The sequence below is a fragment of the Populus nigra genome, chromosome 1 (assembly GCF_951802175.1).
Source record: "Populus nigra chromosome 1, ddPopNigr1.1, whole genome shotgun sequence".
In the NCBI taxonomy this organism is placed as follows: Eukaryota; Viridiplantae; Streptophyta; class Magnoliopsida; order Malpighiales; family Salicaceae; genus Populus; species Populus nigra.
Genome location: NC_084852.1, coordinates 1,735,062 through 1,749,244, shown reverse-complemented (window position 1 = coordinate 1,749,244; position 14,183 = coordinate 1,735,062). Strand labels below are relative to the sequence as shown.

At 36.9% G+C, this 14,183-nt stretch overlaps 1 protein-coding gene across 1 annotated transcript in view; it reads right to left on the bottom strand.

Moving 5' to 3' along the window:
* Positions 1 to 331: 331 nt before the first annotated feature.
* Positions 332 to 14,183, bottom strand: part of LOC133686886 (uncharacterized) — a 28,863-nt gene continuing 15,011 nt past the window's right edge. The window contains exons 26-48 of the mRNA XM_062107001.1: positions 12,947 to 14,172; positions 11,921 to 12,049; positions 11,671 to 11,826; positions 10,728 to 11,342; positions 10,538 to 10,609; positions 9,998 to 10,441; positions 9,497 to 9,680; positions 8,678 to 9,410; positions 8,455 to 8,571; positions 6,502 to 6,772; positions 5,821 to 5,934; positions 5,653 to 5,736; positions 4,715 to 4,765; positions 4,461 to 4,640; positions 4,068 to 4,378; positions 3,636 to 3,986; positions 3,484 to 3,547; positions 3,136 to 3,282; positions 2,815 to 2,919; positions 2,630 to 2,740; positions 2,447 to 2,551; positions 1,950 to 2,019; positions 332 to 1,604 (exon numbers count right to left, since the gene is read on the bottom strand). Coding sequence (XP_061962985.1) covers positions 910 to 1,604; positions 1,950 to 2,019; positions 2,447 to 2,551; positions 2,630 to 2,740; positions 2,815 to 2,919; positions 3,136 to 3,282; positions 3,484 to 3,547; positions 3,636 to 3,986; positions 4,068 to 4,378; positions 4,461 to 4,640; positions 4,715 to 4,765; positions 5,653 to 5,736; positions 5,821 to 5,934; positions 6,502 to 6,772; positions 8,455 to 8,571; positions 8,678 to 9,410; positions 9,497 to 9,680; positions 9,998 to 10,441; positions 10,538 to 10,609; positions 10,728 to 11,342; positions 11,671 to 11,826; positions 11,921 to 12,049; positions 12,947 to 14,172 — 6,335 coding nt within the window. The 3' untranslated portion in view covers positions 332 to 909. The remainder of the gene's footprint in view (positions 1,605 to 1,949; positions 2,020 to 2,446; positions 2,552 to 2,629; positions 2,741 to 2,814; positions 2,920 to 3,135; positions 3,283 to 3,483; positions 3,548 to 3,635; positions 3,987 to 4,067; positions 4,379 to 4,460; positions 4,641 to 4,714; positions 4,766 to 5,652; positions 5,737 to 5,820; positions 5,935 to 6,501; positions 6,773 to 8,454; positions 8,572 to 8,677; positions 9,411 to 9,496; positions 9,681 to 9,997; positions 10,442 to 10,537; positions 10,610 to 10,727; positions 11,343 to 11,670; positions 11,827 to 11,920; positions 12,050 to 12,946; positions 14,173 to 14,183) is intronic.

The following is a 14,183-nucleotide window of genomic DNA, read 5'->3' as shown; positions in this document are numbered from 1 at the left end:
GGTGCATTTAAAAGCTGAGCAGCAGAGTAGGACATATCTTCATAGGGGTGTTAATGACATCCAAGGAGATACCAATCAGACCACCCGTCTTTCCAGAATGAAGGGTGAAACTGAGGGGACAACATGATCTCTTCAAGGGGTATTAATCGCATCCAAGGAGATACCAATCAGACCACCTCTACCACCTGTCCTTCCAGAATGAATGATAAATCTGAGGGGAGGACACTATTCCAGGAAATATTATGTAGTGTTTTTTTTTTTTTTAATTATATGCCATTGCTTAATCCAATGTGGGCGGTGCTCAGACACTGAAGGCAAATAGATATCAAGCTAAGCTAAGAAAAGAACTGAAAATTATTCTATTGTACTCTACAAAATGTACAGATGGAATGTACAAGCGATCCAGGATTTACGAATAACTACCAGAAAAGAAATGGACGCTGAAAGAGGACCTTTTCTTTTCTCCATTTTTGTTCTGTCATGGAGGAAGGGTGGCCAATGTTTAAGGAAGGAGGGGGAAGGCAATGCTGTGGTTGATGAAAAGCACACTAGGGATATTGCATGCCCTTATGCACAGACAAGCTCTCTTGGTCATAACAATCACCACGACAGCCACCACTGCCACTGCTATCGATAATGTCATCCATAGATACTGCTTGCATTCAAGCATTTCTTGACAAAATTTCTATGCACAAACAAACAGGAGCTTTTCCACTATACAATTGTACCGATTCTGACAGTTGATTTAGATGAACAAATTTCCTCCAAAGGAATCTTGTTTCCGGCGAGGAGCACAAGCTTTGCTCAACTCATTTAAGGAAATAATTCTGGGTTTAATAAGCTAATCTGCGTCCATGATTTAGTATCTTGATCTTGGAAGCTCCCCTATATTCTCACAAGCGCTCCTCTTTACATGATATTACTTCGATGTAGAACATATCCACTGCCTAGTCTTCGTTCTTTGCCTTGTGCAATCGTAGACACCAAAATCTGTAACAATTCCTTTGCATCGTTCATGGATGCCAATTCCAAGTTTGTAAGGGAAAGTGGAAGAGAAGTTGGATTGTTCCAGCTCTTTGTTCGTGTCAGAACCCCTTTTTTTGACTGGTGCTGGTTCTGCTTCAATAAGGCATCTGAACGGGTTCCAACAATATGTACCACCTCTTCCACGGCATCAACATGGATGACACTGTCCAAACTAATTTCTGACTCTACTAACCACTCTGGGTCAATGGGGACCCCTCGAAATTCAGGCTTTCCTAAATCTACCAAACCAGGAGAGCTAACAGTCAACACGAGTCTCTCAGTGACAACAACAAATTTACCAGCTTGTTTAAGGGATTTGCATATCACTAAAACTTCATTCTTGAGATACAAGCCATCATCAGCCTCCATAAGCACTGAAGTTCCAACTGCTTCTTCCAAAGAGTAAGGCCTCAGAGGAAGTTCTCTACTTAGAGGCCTAGGCAGCCGGACCCTATAGCATTGAGGTCCCATTTGGTATAGCCGACTTCGGTTTCTGATACTCTGTGCAGTTTTTCCAGTAACCTCAAGAATACTAGCAGCTGGTCTTGCCACAAGCCCTGCAACCCCAAAGGCAATTCCTGTGCAAAAGAAATTGCAGCAAGCAAGCACTGTAAATGTTTTACAATAAAAACAAGGCAAACTACATTTCCTAGAGAACATATACACGATTCAGTGAATTGGTTTGATTCGGTTTGACACCGAAGTTGAACTGATCTCAACAACTTCTTAATTTTAATAACACCGAACCAAACAATTCAAAAAATTCATCACAAGGAGGTTAGTTTGATCAGCCTGCTTTTCAATTTAAACAACTTTATACCAGAGTCTGCACGTCGTTGTTGTCTGAGCAGCAGATAATTATAACAATGATACTCGCCATGTTAAAAACAACTGAAATTTAAAGCATAATTGCCATGCATTACCTGAGAGGACACCTGGAAGACCATGTTTCTCAGCTTCTTTTATTGGAGATTGAAGGAGACCTGTTAGCCCCTGGATTCAACAAGCATATCACTAAAAATTTTGTTCATCATTCCACTTCTTTCTTTTCTTTTCTTTTTTCTTTTTATTTTTATATATCCTTGAAAAGAGAAGCATTAGTACTAAGCATTCATAAAATTTTGAACCAATGTGTGTGCAATATACATTAAGCATCGAAGTTTCACCTAGGAAGGCCCACCCAATATTAACAATAAATGATAAGTTCTGTGTAAATCCATTTAAAAAAAATATGCAAGAGTGACTGCTTTTGAATGGAGTTCAATGTGTTTGTTATCAATGCATAAATTTAATCTTTTATTTTTCTCAGTTCTGATGGACATGGAGACTTCCATGATAAAATTTGGTCTGGTAATGTCAATTGACAATTTGTTTGAATAGCTACCATGAAGACAATTACGAGTTTTATCACACAATATACCTCAAGGACTTCATTTATCACACCTTTACTGTGTGAAGCTGCACCTTTCTGTTGCTTTTCCATTCTTGCAACGGACTGGTCATCAAATGTGAATGCAACAATACCCTATGAGCAATCAATTGTTCTGTCAGTAAATTTAATCTATGCAATGATTTGCTTTGATACTAGCAGGAGTAGAATTACCTTTTGAGCTGCTTTACTGAACTGGGTGGCAGCATCACTTAAAGCATAGACTGTGTTACTTACAAGACTAGTGGTACCTTGTGCCATGCCAGTTATCAGTCCAGTGGGGCTCTGTAAAAGCAATAGCCAAATATCAACACAAGGATGCACAGTGTAATCTTCAAGCAATTTGTAAAGCTTTATACCTGCAAAAAGCTTCTGGCAGGAACAGATAAAAAGTCTCTTATGCCAAGGCCTAAACTCCTTGCAAATCCCATTGGGTTACCAATAACACCCGCAGAACCAAACACCTGCATGTTGCAGAATTATAAGGAATGCGGACAGAATGATATCAAGTTATGGCAACATGGTAGGCAGTAAAGCTACCAAAGGAAAAAAACTGATATAAAACTATAATTGATCTTAACAATAATAGAGTGAAATCATGCCTGAAAGAGTCAGGCAGAAATTGTGTAGAAAAATTGTTCACTTTTGACAAACCAACAAAACCATTTTACACCGTTTACCTTGTACATCTCATGAAGAAGTTGACGAGTGTAATGCCTGATGAGGATATCCTGCATGGACTCCCAACTAGCCATCTGATGTTCAATTCTGAATTGTTTGAGATGAATTCGAGCTCCCTCAACATCAGCAAGAGCCATAAGTCCTCTCTGTTGTTAATAGCAAATCGCATAACCATATTTTTAATAGCAAATGTGCTTGAAAGAAAAACATATTAAAATTTATAAAACCGGCCGAAACCAATGCCTTATGCCACTTCGTTCAAACATCCATTCATTTACAGTCAACTTAAATAACATTAAGAATGTTTCACAATAAATCTTAAATGGAAGGACAAAAAGGTCACTTACATGAATAAGAGATTCTCCTGATGTAAGAATTCCATTTCTCAGCATCCATGGAGAGCTAGAAAAGCTGTGCACAGAATATATTGTGGTTTTAGTCAGTACACCATAGATTGGGAGCGGAGCTGAAGTAAAAGCAAGTGTAGTTTGCGACTTGCCTCAAAGTAAACTTGACGGGGGCCAAATCAAACAGTTCTACATAGATCTTCTTCTGTCTTCCATCCAAAAAGGAAATATGTTGCCAGGGGGCTCCAATTGGAACTACTGGAGGTAGTGCTGCACTATTAATTTGACTCTTGCTCAATGAAGATAAGTTGATTCCAAGCAGCTGGCTATCTATTGTTTTGAAGTATTCACGAGTTTGAGCATGAATGAAACCCACATCACATAGAAGAGGTGGGTGTTTGGGATCTGAAAATGGCAAGACGAACCTTGAAGAAACAGCTTTATAGAAGTCGAGCAATCTTAATATAACTTCTTGATCAAGCTCAAGGCGGAAATTTGCAACTCTGCAAATTCAACTGATTTTAATGAGAATCAGAATAAAAAAAGCCCAACAATTCAAACAAATTTGATGGGATGACAGGCACCTTAAGCTTATATACTCGAATGAAACCAAGGAGATGTCTTTCTTCCTCCAAGTTGCTACAGCGAGTGATAGTATAGGCTCACGAGATCTTTGTAATACTCTATCACTCTTTGATTTAGCAATGTCATCCTTGACTCTCTGGCCCTCTGTGCTGCCTCGGTATTCTTGATTGAAGGACAGAATAACAGGATATGGTGTTGTTTGCAACTGGTTATCTATTTGCAATGACGAGATTTGAAATGAAATCTTTTGTTGATCCAAACTTTGAAGAAGATTAAGGCTAATATTCTGTGCACAGGCAAAGAGCAGTTCCTAACAAAGAAAGAAAGAGGCCTTGAAAACTTTTTCAGCATGTGTGAGTTAGTTGTCAAAACATATGTTCATTGTCCATTACCTGTGGAAAGGAATTAATCAAGCAGATACCAATATATGGAATAGTGACCGAGAATTTCTCCTTGTAATAAAATACATCTTTCTGTTTCTGTTCATGTTTAGTTTTTTCTCGGAACCATGGAGGTGATGGATCTTTAACATCTTTCAAAACATGGAAACTTGAATCAACAATACCAAGCACCTGAAGCAGAAGAAAACAGTTACTGCACTATAAAATGCATATGCATTGTATTAGCAAAACTATGAATGACAAACCTTTATTGCTCCCTCAGCATGGACAGATAAGAGCAACGTTCTTTCCGGCTTCTGAAAACAAAAACTGAAAAATCACGTTCATGTTTTTCGAAAGCAAAAACTTGTGAAATAAAGCAACTTATCAGACGGCAATCAACAAGCAAACCTACAAGGCCAGATAACAACCATGAACATATATCCTGCATAATTATCTTTTCTAGTACTGTAGTCCAACAACAAAGCTTTCATAGATTATAAATCACTTCTTTCTCTAATCTAGATTGATTGTTCATCTCCCTCTCTTTTCTTTTACAGAAGGTTTATCAGATTCTTCGTAAAAAAAATCTCTTGTAAGCTTAGGAGAGGTCTGCACAAAACTGAGTTTTCCAAAGAATTCTGCAAATGGGGCCTTAGGGCTTGATCCCTAGGTAGCCCCACCCCATTTTCTTAATTGTTACCTAAGAAAATCTTGCAGGCCACCCTCTGCTAAAGAGGTAAAAAGAATGAAGATAATATAACAGCACAATTAATGTGGCCAAAAAACAATGATTTAATATCATGACACATGCAGGTAGAAGTAAATTTCCTCCCACCCTGGTAGGAAGAAATTATTCTTCCGAGATAAGAATGGTTTATTTGTAATTGGGGGCTGCCATGAGAGGGCTGATGCAACCCCTTGTATAAAATTCAGTAGGGTATATTTTGTCTTCTAAGACTTTTTGTAAAAGTGATTTTTTCTGCCTGTTGCTTTCCTTGTTCTTATTTTAAACAGAAGGTAATTTTGCTGTGACAGTATTACTTGGTTTTGGACTTTTCTTCTGCTGTTTACTATTCTGTCCACAATGCAACTTGCATTGCAAAGTACTACAAAAAAAAAGAAGAAGACTGAATGATAACATCATTCCAAATCATAATTTGTGCTGTCTAGGACTCAGTAAATAAGGTCTAAAAGGGCATACCTCAGCAGTTGCCTTCAATTGCACTGGTATGTACTCTTTCAGATCATCAAGAGCATAGGACCCAATGACACGCTGTCCAGGAACCTTGCATGTTTCAATCAAAAAAATCAGTATTAGGCAACCCATAAGCATCTATCATTATTTTTCTTCAGGGTAAGGAGAACATACCTCAACAGTGAGACGATGGGGAAAACAGGGTTCATCCCATGCATATGGGCAAGAAGTGTAAGGGTGAATGACTGTGTCAAAATTTTCACATTTTTGTTGGTAAACCCGTAACCTCTGCAAAGGAGAAGTGCAATAAAAAACTGCTACCAGATTATATAACGAGAACATGTTCGGTTTCTATATTTTTTCTTTTCCATAAAAGTTCTATTAAGAAGAAAATGCACGGTCAAATTGGAGAATAAGACATTCTCCAAACTTAAATGAAAAATCCAAAATCGACCATCACAACAATAAAGCATTTTAATGAAAAGTGGTCTGATAAAGTCCAATAGTACGTGGAAGACACATATCTGCAGCTATAGAAAACCTAACACTAACTATTGAGTCACACAATGCAAGCAGCACCACAGAAGCCAAAAGAATCTATCAAAATAAACAAGGAAACATGCGGCCAAACAAGTAAAAGGTCACATGATAGATAAAAATATATTAGCTCCAGAATTTCTTCCAAATTTTGAAATTGCTCCCACTAATAAAGTTAATGTAATTATTTTTCTTTCAGTTGCATAAACTTGAAAATTGCACTCATATATTACTTTGCAAAAGCAAGTGCCTTTGGGCCAAAAACCTATTGCATTTGATATGGTCAAGATATTAATGAGCCAACTACCAACTACTAACCTCCTTTGAGAAATTATCAATTCTGTATGGCATAAAACCCGTATCATCATCAGACAAGAGAATCAAGTTCGTCCCAGAATTCCCATGGAGGCTTCCAATGATCTTTTCATCTTTAACGGAAACATTAGCATTCTGTACCTCCACCCTTATCATTCTTAGCACCCCAGCATTATTCCGCATTTTCACTTGTGTATCACCTAGATGATCTGGCAAGAAACTGCCTGACCACTCCCATCCCGGTTCATCAAAACATATGGAAACTAATAACTCCCTGCAGCAGGTTGCAGATGGAATAAGTAAAAGGTGAGAGAAGAGATAGAGAATGAAAACAAATTATATAATATAGAGTTGACACATTTCATATGCAAACTAGCTAAAGAAAGAATCATATATCAAGATTTTCAGACTCATTTTACCAGGTAAATAATATTGAGTGATAAATTTACCACAGAAAGCATGAATGATAGAGAAGAACTCAGAATGACTTTATGAGACTGGAAAGCTGCTTTTAGCAAATTTCAGAACAAAATGCAACCTAAGGCACCGAATTCAATCCATTATAACAGCATTTCTTTATCTTTCTCTAATTTGCTAAAGTTGCAAACAGTATGTTTCCTTCTAGTTCTGCTTAACCTGAAACTCTAGGATATTATGATGCTACTCACTTACCCATCTATAGTTTCATCAATCACAAATGCAAAAGGCATGAAAGGAATATGCATCCATGACTTGAGTAAGGAAATAAAGAATGATCAGCAGAAATCACAAGGCAACATTCATATCACCTGGAACAGTTTCTCACACAAGTAATTACTCATTGCATATATTCTGTTATTATATATTAAATGGAAGCTTCTCTCCTCTCCAGCACAGGTTTCTTTCTGTTATCCCATCATTTCCCACTAAACTCAACTAAAATTGGTTATCAGATATTTGTGTACTACACCTCAAATTATGCTCAATCACTTCACTGAAGTTTACATGATATGAATTAAAGCTTCATAAATCAGCAGCCCATACAACCATGGATTTACCCTTGTTTCAACAAATAGATCCGTAGCTGCTCATCACAGTCATCAAGCATTTTCATTTTTTTTACCATGTGTAGCAAAAGACATGTATATACTTAGAAAATATCTATTGAAAATGAATTTCCCTCTATATGCTCGAAAGGTAAATTGCTTTTTCCATTGTAAGGATGTACTTGATACATGTCTAGGAATATGATATCGGAAATTTGATTTGAAGTTCATGAATAAGGTTCACACATTTTCCACTCAATTAATTTTTCTTCTTCGCATAAGAATAACATGCAAATAATTTCTTTCAATGCATGAAAATATTTTAAATAACTTTTAGAGCATTTGAAGTTGTACTTAATAGATGTGGTGGTGTGGGTTTCAACAGTTTTTTCTTTGCTCTATCACCCTTATTTCTTCAGTTTGCAACAACCATTCAACCAAACTCAACTATGCTACACCAAGTTTTAATCACAAACAAGGAAGGGCTGGCAGCCAGCCTTCATCCACTCTGCCCAGTCAAAAATCATATTTTGTGTGACATGTCGCAGAAAAGTAGTGGCTAGTGTTACCATAAACACCTTAACCACCTTGTTGCAGTACAGAATTGGACTCTTTAATCTCTGGTCAGAAAGCAACCACAAAGAAAAAGATCTTGTTCCATAGCATGTTTGGCCATAGACCCAAATTTCAATCACCGGACCAAGTATGAACAAAAAAATACAGTATTTTTTTTTATTAAGACTTAACACAACTTGAAACTAGGAATTAGGCAGCTATATACCTGCTAAATAGCTTGGAGGTGTTCATACTTTTGCCACAAGTTTAGAAATAATGATGAAATTGTCTTGTTCACACAAAAAAAATGATTTTTATGACTTAATTAAAATAAAGATAACAGCAACGTGCAGGTGAATAGAAAAGATAAGACTACCTCGTTGTGTCTTTCCAGTGAAGATGGTGATGCTGTCCAATTCCTAAACGAACTGAATAATCAGTTCCTTTCTGCTTATAACATATTTTTTTGCTGCAGACATTGCTAATGATATATCTGCAGGATGATGAAAATATGAATAACAGGAATAAGCACCTTAAACCATAAGAATCATGACTTATGAGCGTGTTTTGTCTTTTTACAGCAAAGGCAAAATTATTACCTGGGCTGGAAAGCAATAGCTTGGGTTCGCCCAGCGAATGATCCAGCAACATCACTAGAAGTCACGGATATTATCAGTGCAGAATTTGATGATGATTGTGGAACAAAAACAGTGCTTGAACCACTTGGTGGAATGAGGAGAAACGGTCTTGACCATGTGGAATGGGAAGCATTTTCCATGACAAATTCATGCCTACTTACTCTTACCATAATTTCATTAGCAGAAGAAACACCATGGGGAGAATACATGCATGCTTTAACCTCTCCACGTCCAGTATCAATTGAGTCAGTACTTGAACACTTGTCAAAAGAAGCCTTTTGACAAACTAAATCATGCTTGTCTGATTGCTCTTGCAAAGGTCCAGAGGAACTAGATAAAATCAGAGGTTTGCTAATACTTCTCCCAAGATGCGAAGTAGCATCCCTCCTGGACAAAAGAATGTTATTTTTAGAAGAACAACTCCCTGAACTGATAATATGAGGAGCTCTCGAATGTGAATCCTGGTCAAAAGACAAATGGCTAAGACCATCTTTCCTGCCTTGAAGACATTCATCTTCAACCAAAACATAACAAGATGGGATAGTGCAATGACTTCCTTTCATTTCTGAATTGCATTCTGAAATATTGAGTGGAAAACCAGTGCAATTATATAACAAAAAGGGGACATAAATGAATAGTTCTCGTGCACCAGAGAATGCATCCATCATCTTTTCCACTGTAACACATAGCAGACCTAAAACAGCATTACACAAAAGTGGTTAGAAAATTGTTCAACCACACAATTCCTCAAGAGTAGATAAAACAGAAAGCATATCCCACCATCAGATGAATCAGAATCAAAGGAAACGGTCTCAGTTAAAGAGAACTTGGTTCCACTGAACTTCGCCATTGTACAGAATGTTTCTGCACGTGGAAACTTCAAAGTCAAAGGTCTGAATCCATGAATACAGAATTCCATTCCTAAGTCGTATGAAGGATCTATATGATGGAAAGAAGTTTCCACCTGAAAAAGAAGAAAACAAACATCACATTTTAAGTGATGGAACCACCTTTAGACATCAATAAATCATGAAAAATGAACAGAACTCCAAACAACCAGCTTAAGACCCATCCATGGTTTCAAATATCAGCTGTTACTATTGCATGAGAGCATCACATAACAGATTCTTAGACCATAGAAGGTTTCTAACCCGTTATGCAATGGTTGCTGTAAGTAACAAATTCATGCATGCAGCAGCCATGACTGTTACATCAACAACCAGGATAGCCCATAAAGTGTGGCCTAAAATTAGAACCATGGATCTAAAATACTCCACAAACCTCTGAGAGCAACACGGTACGAGTAACCCCACCACTCTCGATTGCCAAAGATACTTCATCTGGAAGATAATTGATCACTACTAATGGAGCACTTAAGGTTACTTGATGAATAAAACGATTACTAGACTTCTTCTGATCACCATTGAAACTTTCAACTGATTGCCTCAAAGTGTTATATGATCCTTTCTTCAGCTTTTTAGATGAAGGCAAGCTAAAACTTTGAACCGATATGCAACAGCGAAAGGGATCACTGCTTGGATGAGATGGATAACAAACAAAAGATCTAAGGAATCCAATCTTGCTTTCGTGTGAAAGAATGTTAGAAATGTCATGTACTTCACTCCACAAGTACAAATTTCCAAGCGGACGACAGCGCATTCGACCAGCTTCAGCCAAATGCAAAGGCAATGGAAACTCCTGGTCTGGATAAATTGGATCTAAGACCTGTAAAAACAAAAGTAGCTATGACGTCAAAGTTAAAGTAACATGTAGATGTCCATGACAAGACTAGTATGCCAATTTTAAGAAAAAATTGCATACCTTCGGGGATAGTCCAAAAGGAATGTCAAACCTTAACTCCAGTGGCACTGATGTTGCATTAGCAAGTATAACCTAAATCATCAAATGTAAAGATTGATTGATGAGTACTAAAGCTCTGACAAATACCAAGATTAAAAAATATTGGGGTTATCTCATTAGTATTATCTCATTAACTAATTTTTGTACATACTGTTGAGTATAATCGAATTAACTTGGTGTAGCGTTGCACTGAAACATCAAAGACAACAGGAACAACAAAACCACCATCAGTATTGAATCTAGCATTCTCTTCAAGGTCCATATCAAATTTTGAAACATTCCTCGTTTTCTCCATTTCTGTCTGATTCAAAACCTTAGTAAAATCAACCTCAAAGTAGGTAAGTCCTACAAGATCCATTGAAATAGGAGGAGAAGGTAGAAACATCCCGTCAAGCTGAATGCTCATGAAGTGATGAACAGCTCCATTTGATTGCTTCTCACTGAGCCTGTCAGAAGACTGAGCAGGGCCACATCGAAACAATTGCTCCTCCAGAGTTTCATTAAGATAAATAGGAACAGAAGAACCTGGTTGGATAGATTTTGCATCTTTCATTTCAGAGAAATCAAACTCATCTGCATTAACCAGCCCTTTGAAAACATGGTATCCAAGAGGCAAGGAAGTCAAATTTTGAAGCACATAGGGAGCATAACTCCCTTCATGTACATTTTCAGATAACTGGCTACTTGAGGATCTCTGGTTTTCAAATGGATCATTTGGTCCCAAATGCCAGGCATCGTTAACCATCTCAAGTGTCCTGAAAAAACACTTTTAAGGGAAAAAAATTCATTAGGAAAATTAGTGCATTTTCAGAAAGAAAAAAAAAAACAGTATTTTGAGTTGCATACAGAAGGAAACATCAACATGATCAAACAAAAAGATCCATCTAGACGTGCTCAGTAATACATTAGGAAAATTAGGTGGTAGACATAAGATTGTCAGGGTAAACTTTTATAGCCAATAGCACAGTATTAAATAGAAATTCTCATCAAAGCATTCATTATTGCTGCATAAAATAATGCACCAAATTCCAAAAATTTCCTAAGATGCTTATTGAATGTGACCTAGATAGAATATGGAAAATAGCACTATGTACCTCAATAAGAGATTCTGTACAGTTCAAATTAAGTTGCATTGTTGATGTGACATCGATATCTGTCAAAATGGAACTGTTCAAGTGAGCAGTCATCTCCTGTTTTCTAATCATGTTTATCTGAAACTTCCAAGGCTCGACAAATGGCTCCCACAAAACCTACAACCAAAATAAGCACAATATTACAGAAAATATGAGCAAGACACCCATGCCAAAAAGAACAATGGTAATCATGCTTCCATAACTAATATACCTTGTGGATGTTATTGTAGTTCACTTCAAGGTCACTTGCAACTGAGCTCTCCATGCTGTTTTCAGTCACAATAGCATGCAACAGAAAGTTCCTCATAGCAATTTCTAGCAGAGGACCACCAAAGCTCCACTACATAAGAAAAGAGAAGAAAATTGATGTAAGTTGTTTTTCCAAAAAGTCAAACATATTTATTAATGGCAATCCACTGTCATTAAGAAAAAAATGTCATGTTACCAACACGAGTACTGCTCCTAAAACATGTAATTGTAAATTAAATGTCTTGGAAAGTAATGAAACAAAATATGATCAAGAATTGATTTAACAGAATGAAATCAGTGCATTCCTTCTATTTTCACCAACCAAGCAATCAAAAGGAAGTAATGCTTTCCTTCCCTCCAATGTCTCCTGACTTTTTTCTTACTCTTTCCCTTCATGTTCAAATATAATATTTTTTTTAAATGTAACAAGAACCCTTGTTTTCTTTTCTACTAAAGATTCTGAAAAAAACCTGAGTGATGTTTTCCAGTGACTCTCATAAAAATAAGTCTAGTTATTTCCATGTTTTCCATTAAGAAAACATGGGATTAGAAACAGACCTACAAAATAAACCAATAATGAATATTTATATGGTCACGCATAGGAAAAAGTTTTCATGCTTATCAGATGAACAGCTTTTTTAGTTTTACATAGAAAATGAACTTATAAATGGAAGCTGATTTGGAAGGAAAATAAAATTTTAATACAAAATGAAGACCACCATAAGAACACAACAGCAGTGAATCTTGCAAGACTAAAAGAAACCATAAAAGGTACAAGAAGCAAAATCTTAACAGCATTGAAAGTGAATATTGCATTTATAATTATCTCAACGAGTAAAGTTATACTTAATAGAAACAACTACAAATGAAAGGGTATTAAAAGGATACAGTTTCAAGACTGAAATGATAGTGAAACACATGCAATAACCATTCACCACTAGAAACAGTTGAAAAGAATCTGTTACTTAGAATTCAGTAGAAAACGTACCCTTTCATCGGATACAAGAAAGGAAATTTTCCGCAACTGGATTTTGAAATCCATATGACCAAACAAAGAACGAGAAGTTCCTGCTTCAGCAATGTCTAACTGTACACCATGCCAGAAGCAGAGTACTTGATGGGAAAGCTGCACATCTAACCGGTCACACTGTACCCCTAAATTAATATTGACAGACTCAAGCTGGCTATTACAAATCTCAGTTGACACAACAACTTGCGATGTCTCAAAGAGAGGCCATGTGGTAATGCTCTCATCCTCACATATTCCAACAGTGCCCATGGCCTTCTGCAAACTACATTTCAAGGTCACAATTTTACCAACCATGGATAGTTCAGTTCTTCTACTATGTGTAGTGATTGTAATAAATTTTTTGTTTTTCCGTTCTGTTGTATTAGATGCAACATCTTGGGGCCTCCTTTCTTGAACTATAGCTGCCTGTATTTCACCAGGTAAAGTTTCTGTGGCACAGACAGGAAAATGAACTGTAAGGCCAATATTTTCTGATCTCACAATAAGTGAAACAGAGTCCTGCCTCACATAATTATGAACATAAGAACTGGGCACGCTGATATTTTGAGGAGAAATTTGAGAAACAGCACATATCACAGTTTCAGTCGGATCAACCAGATCTTTGGATGAACTCATTGATGATGCTCGAACCGCTTCATTTTCAGCAATTCTTTTAGCATAAGAATTACAAAGATCAATGATCCCAGTCCAGTCAAAAAGATGCAGCCAAATACTAACAGAAGGAAGAGAAATATTAAGTTCATTTTCACCTTCAACAGATTTTAAGAAACATAAATGAAGGGCTGATGAAGCAGAGGAACTGCCAGTGCATTGTGCTAACATCACAGAACTAGGCAGTGAATATAGTGCCAAAGAAGAAAAACCAAAGTCCAATACCATAAGTGTCTCATTTACCAGAGATGCTGAACATTTAAACTTCACATCAATCTTGGCAATTGGTTCCGGCAGAGTTGAACCTTCTCTAGAATGATACAATTTTATCAACAAGGAATCAACAGAACATCGAACTTCCAAAGAGACAGTGCCTGAGGCAGCAGGTGAAACTTCACAGTTTTCCTTTTGGCTCCTCTTCCACTGAAGAAAGTGCAAAACATCAGATTCAAAATTTTTGGACTGATCATCAACTGAAGAAAACTGATCTATGACATCTAGTAGCGCCTCAAATCCATCCAAACTGTAGCAATCTATCATTAGA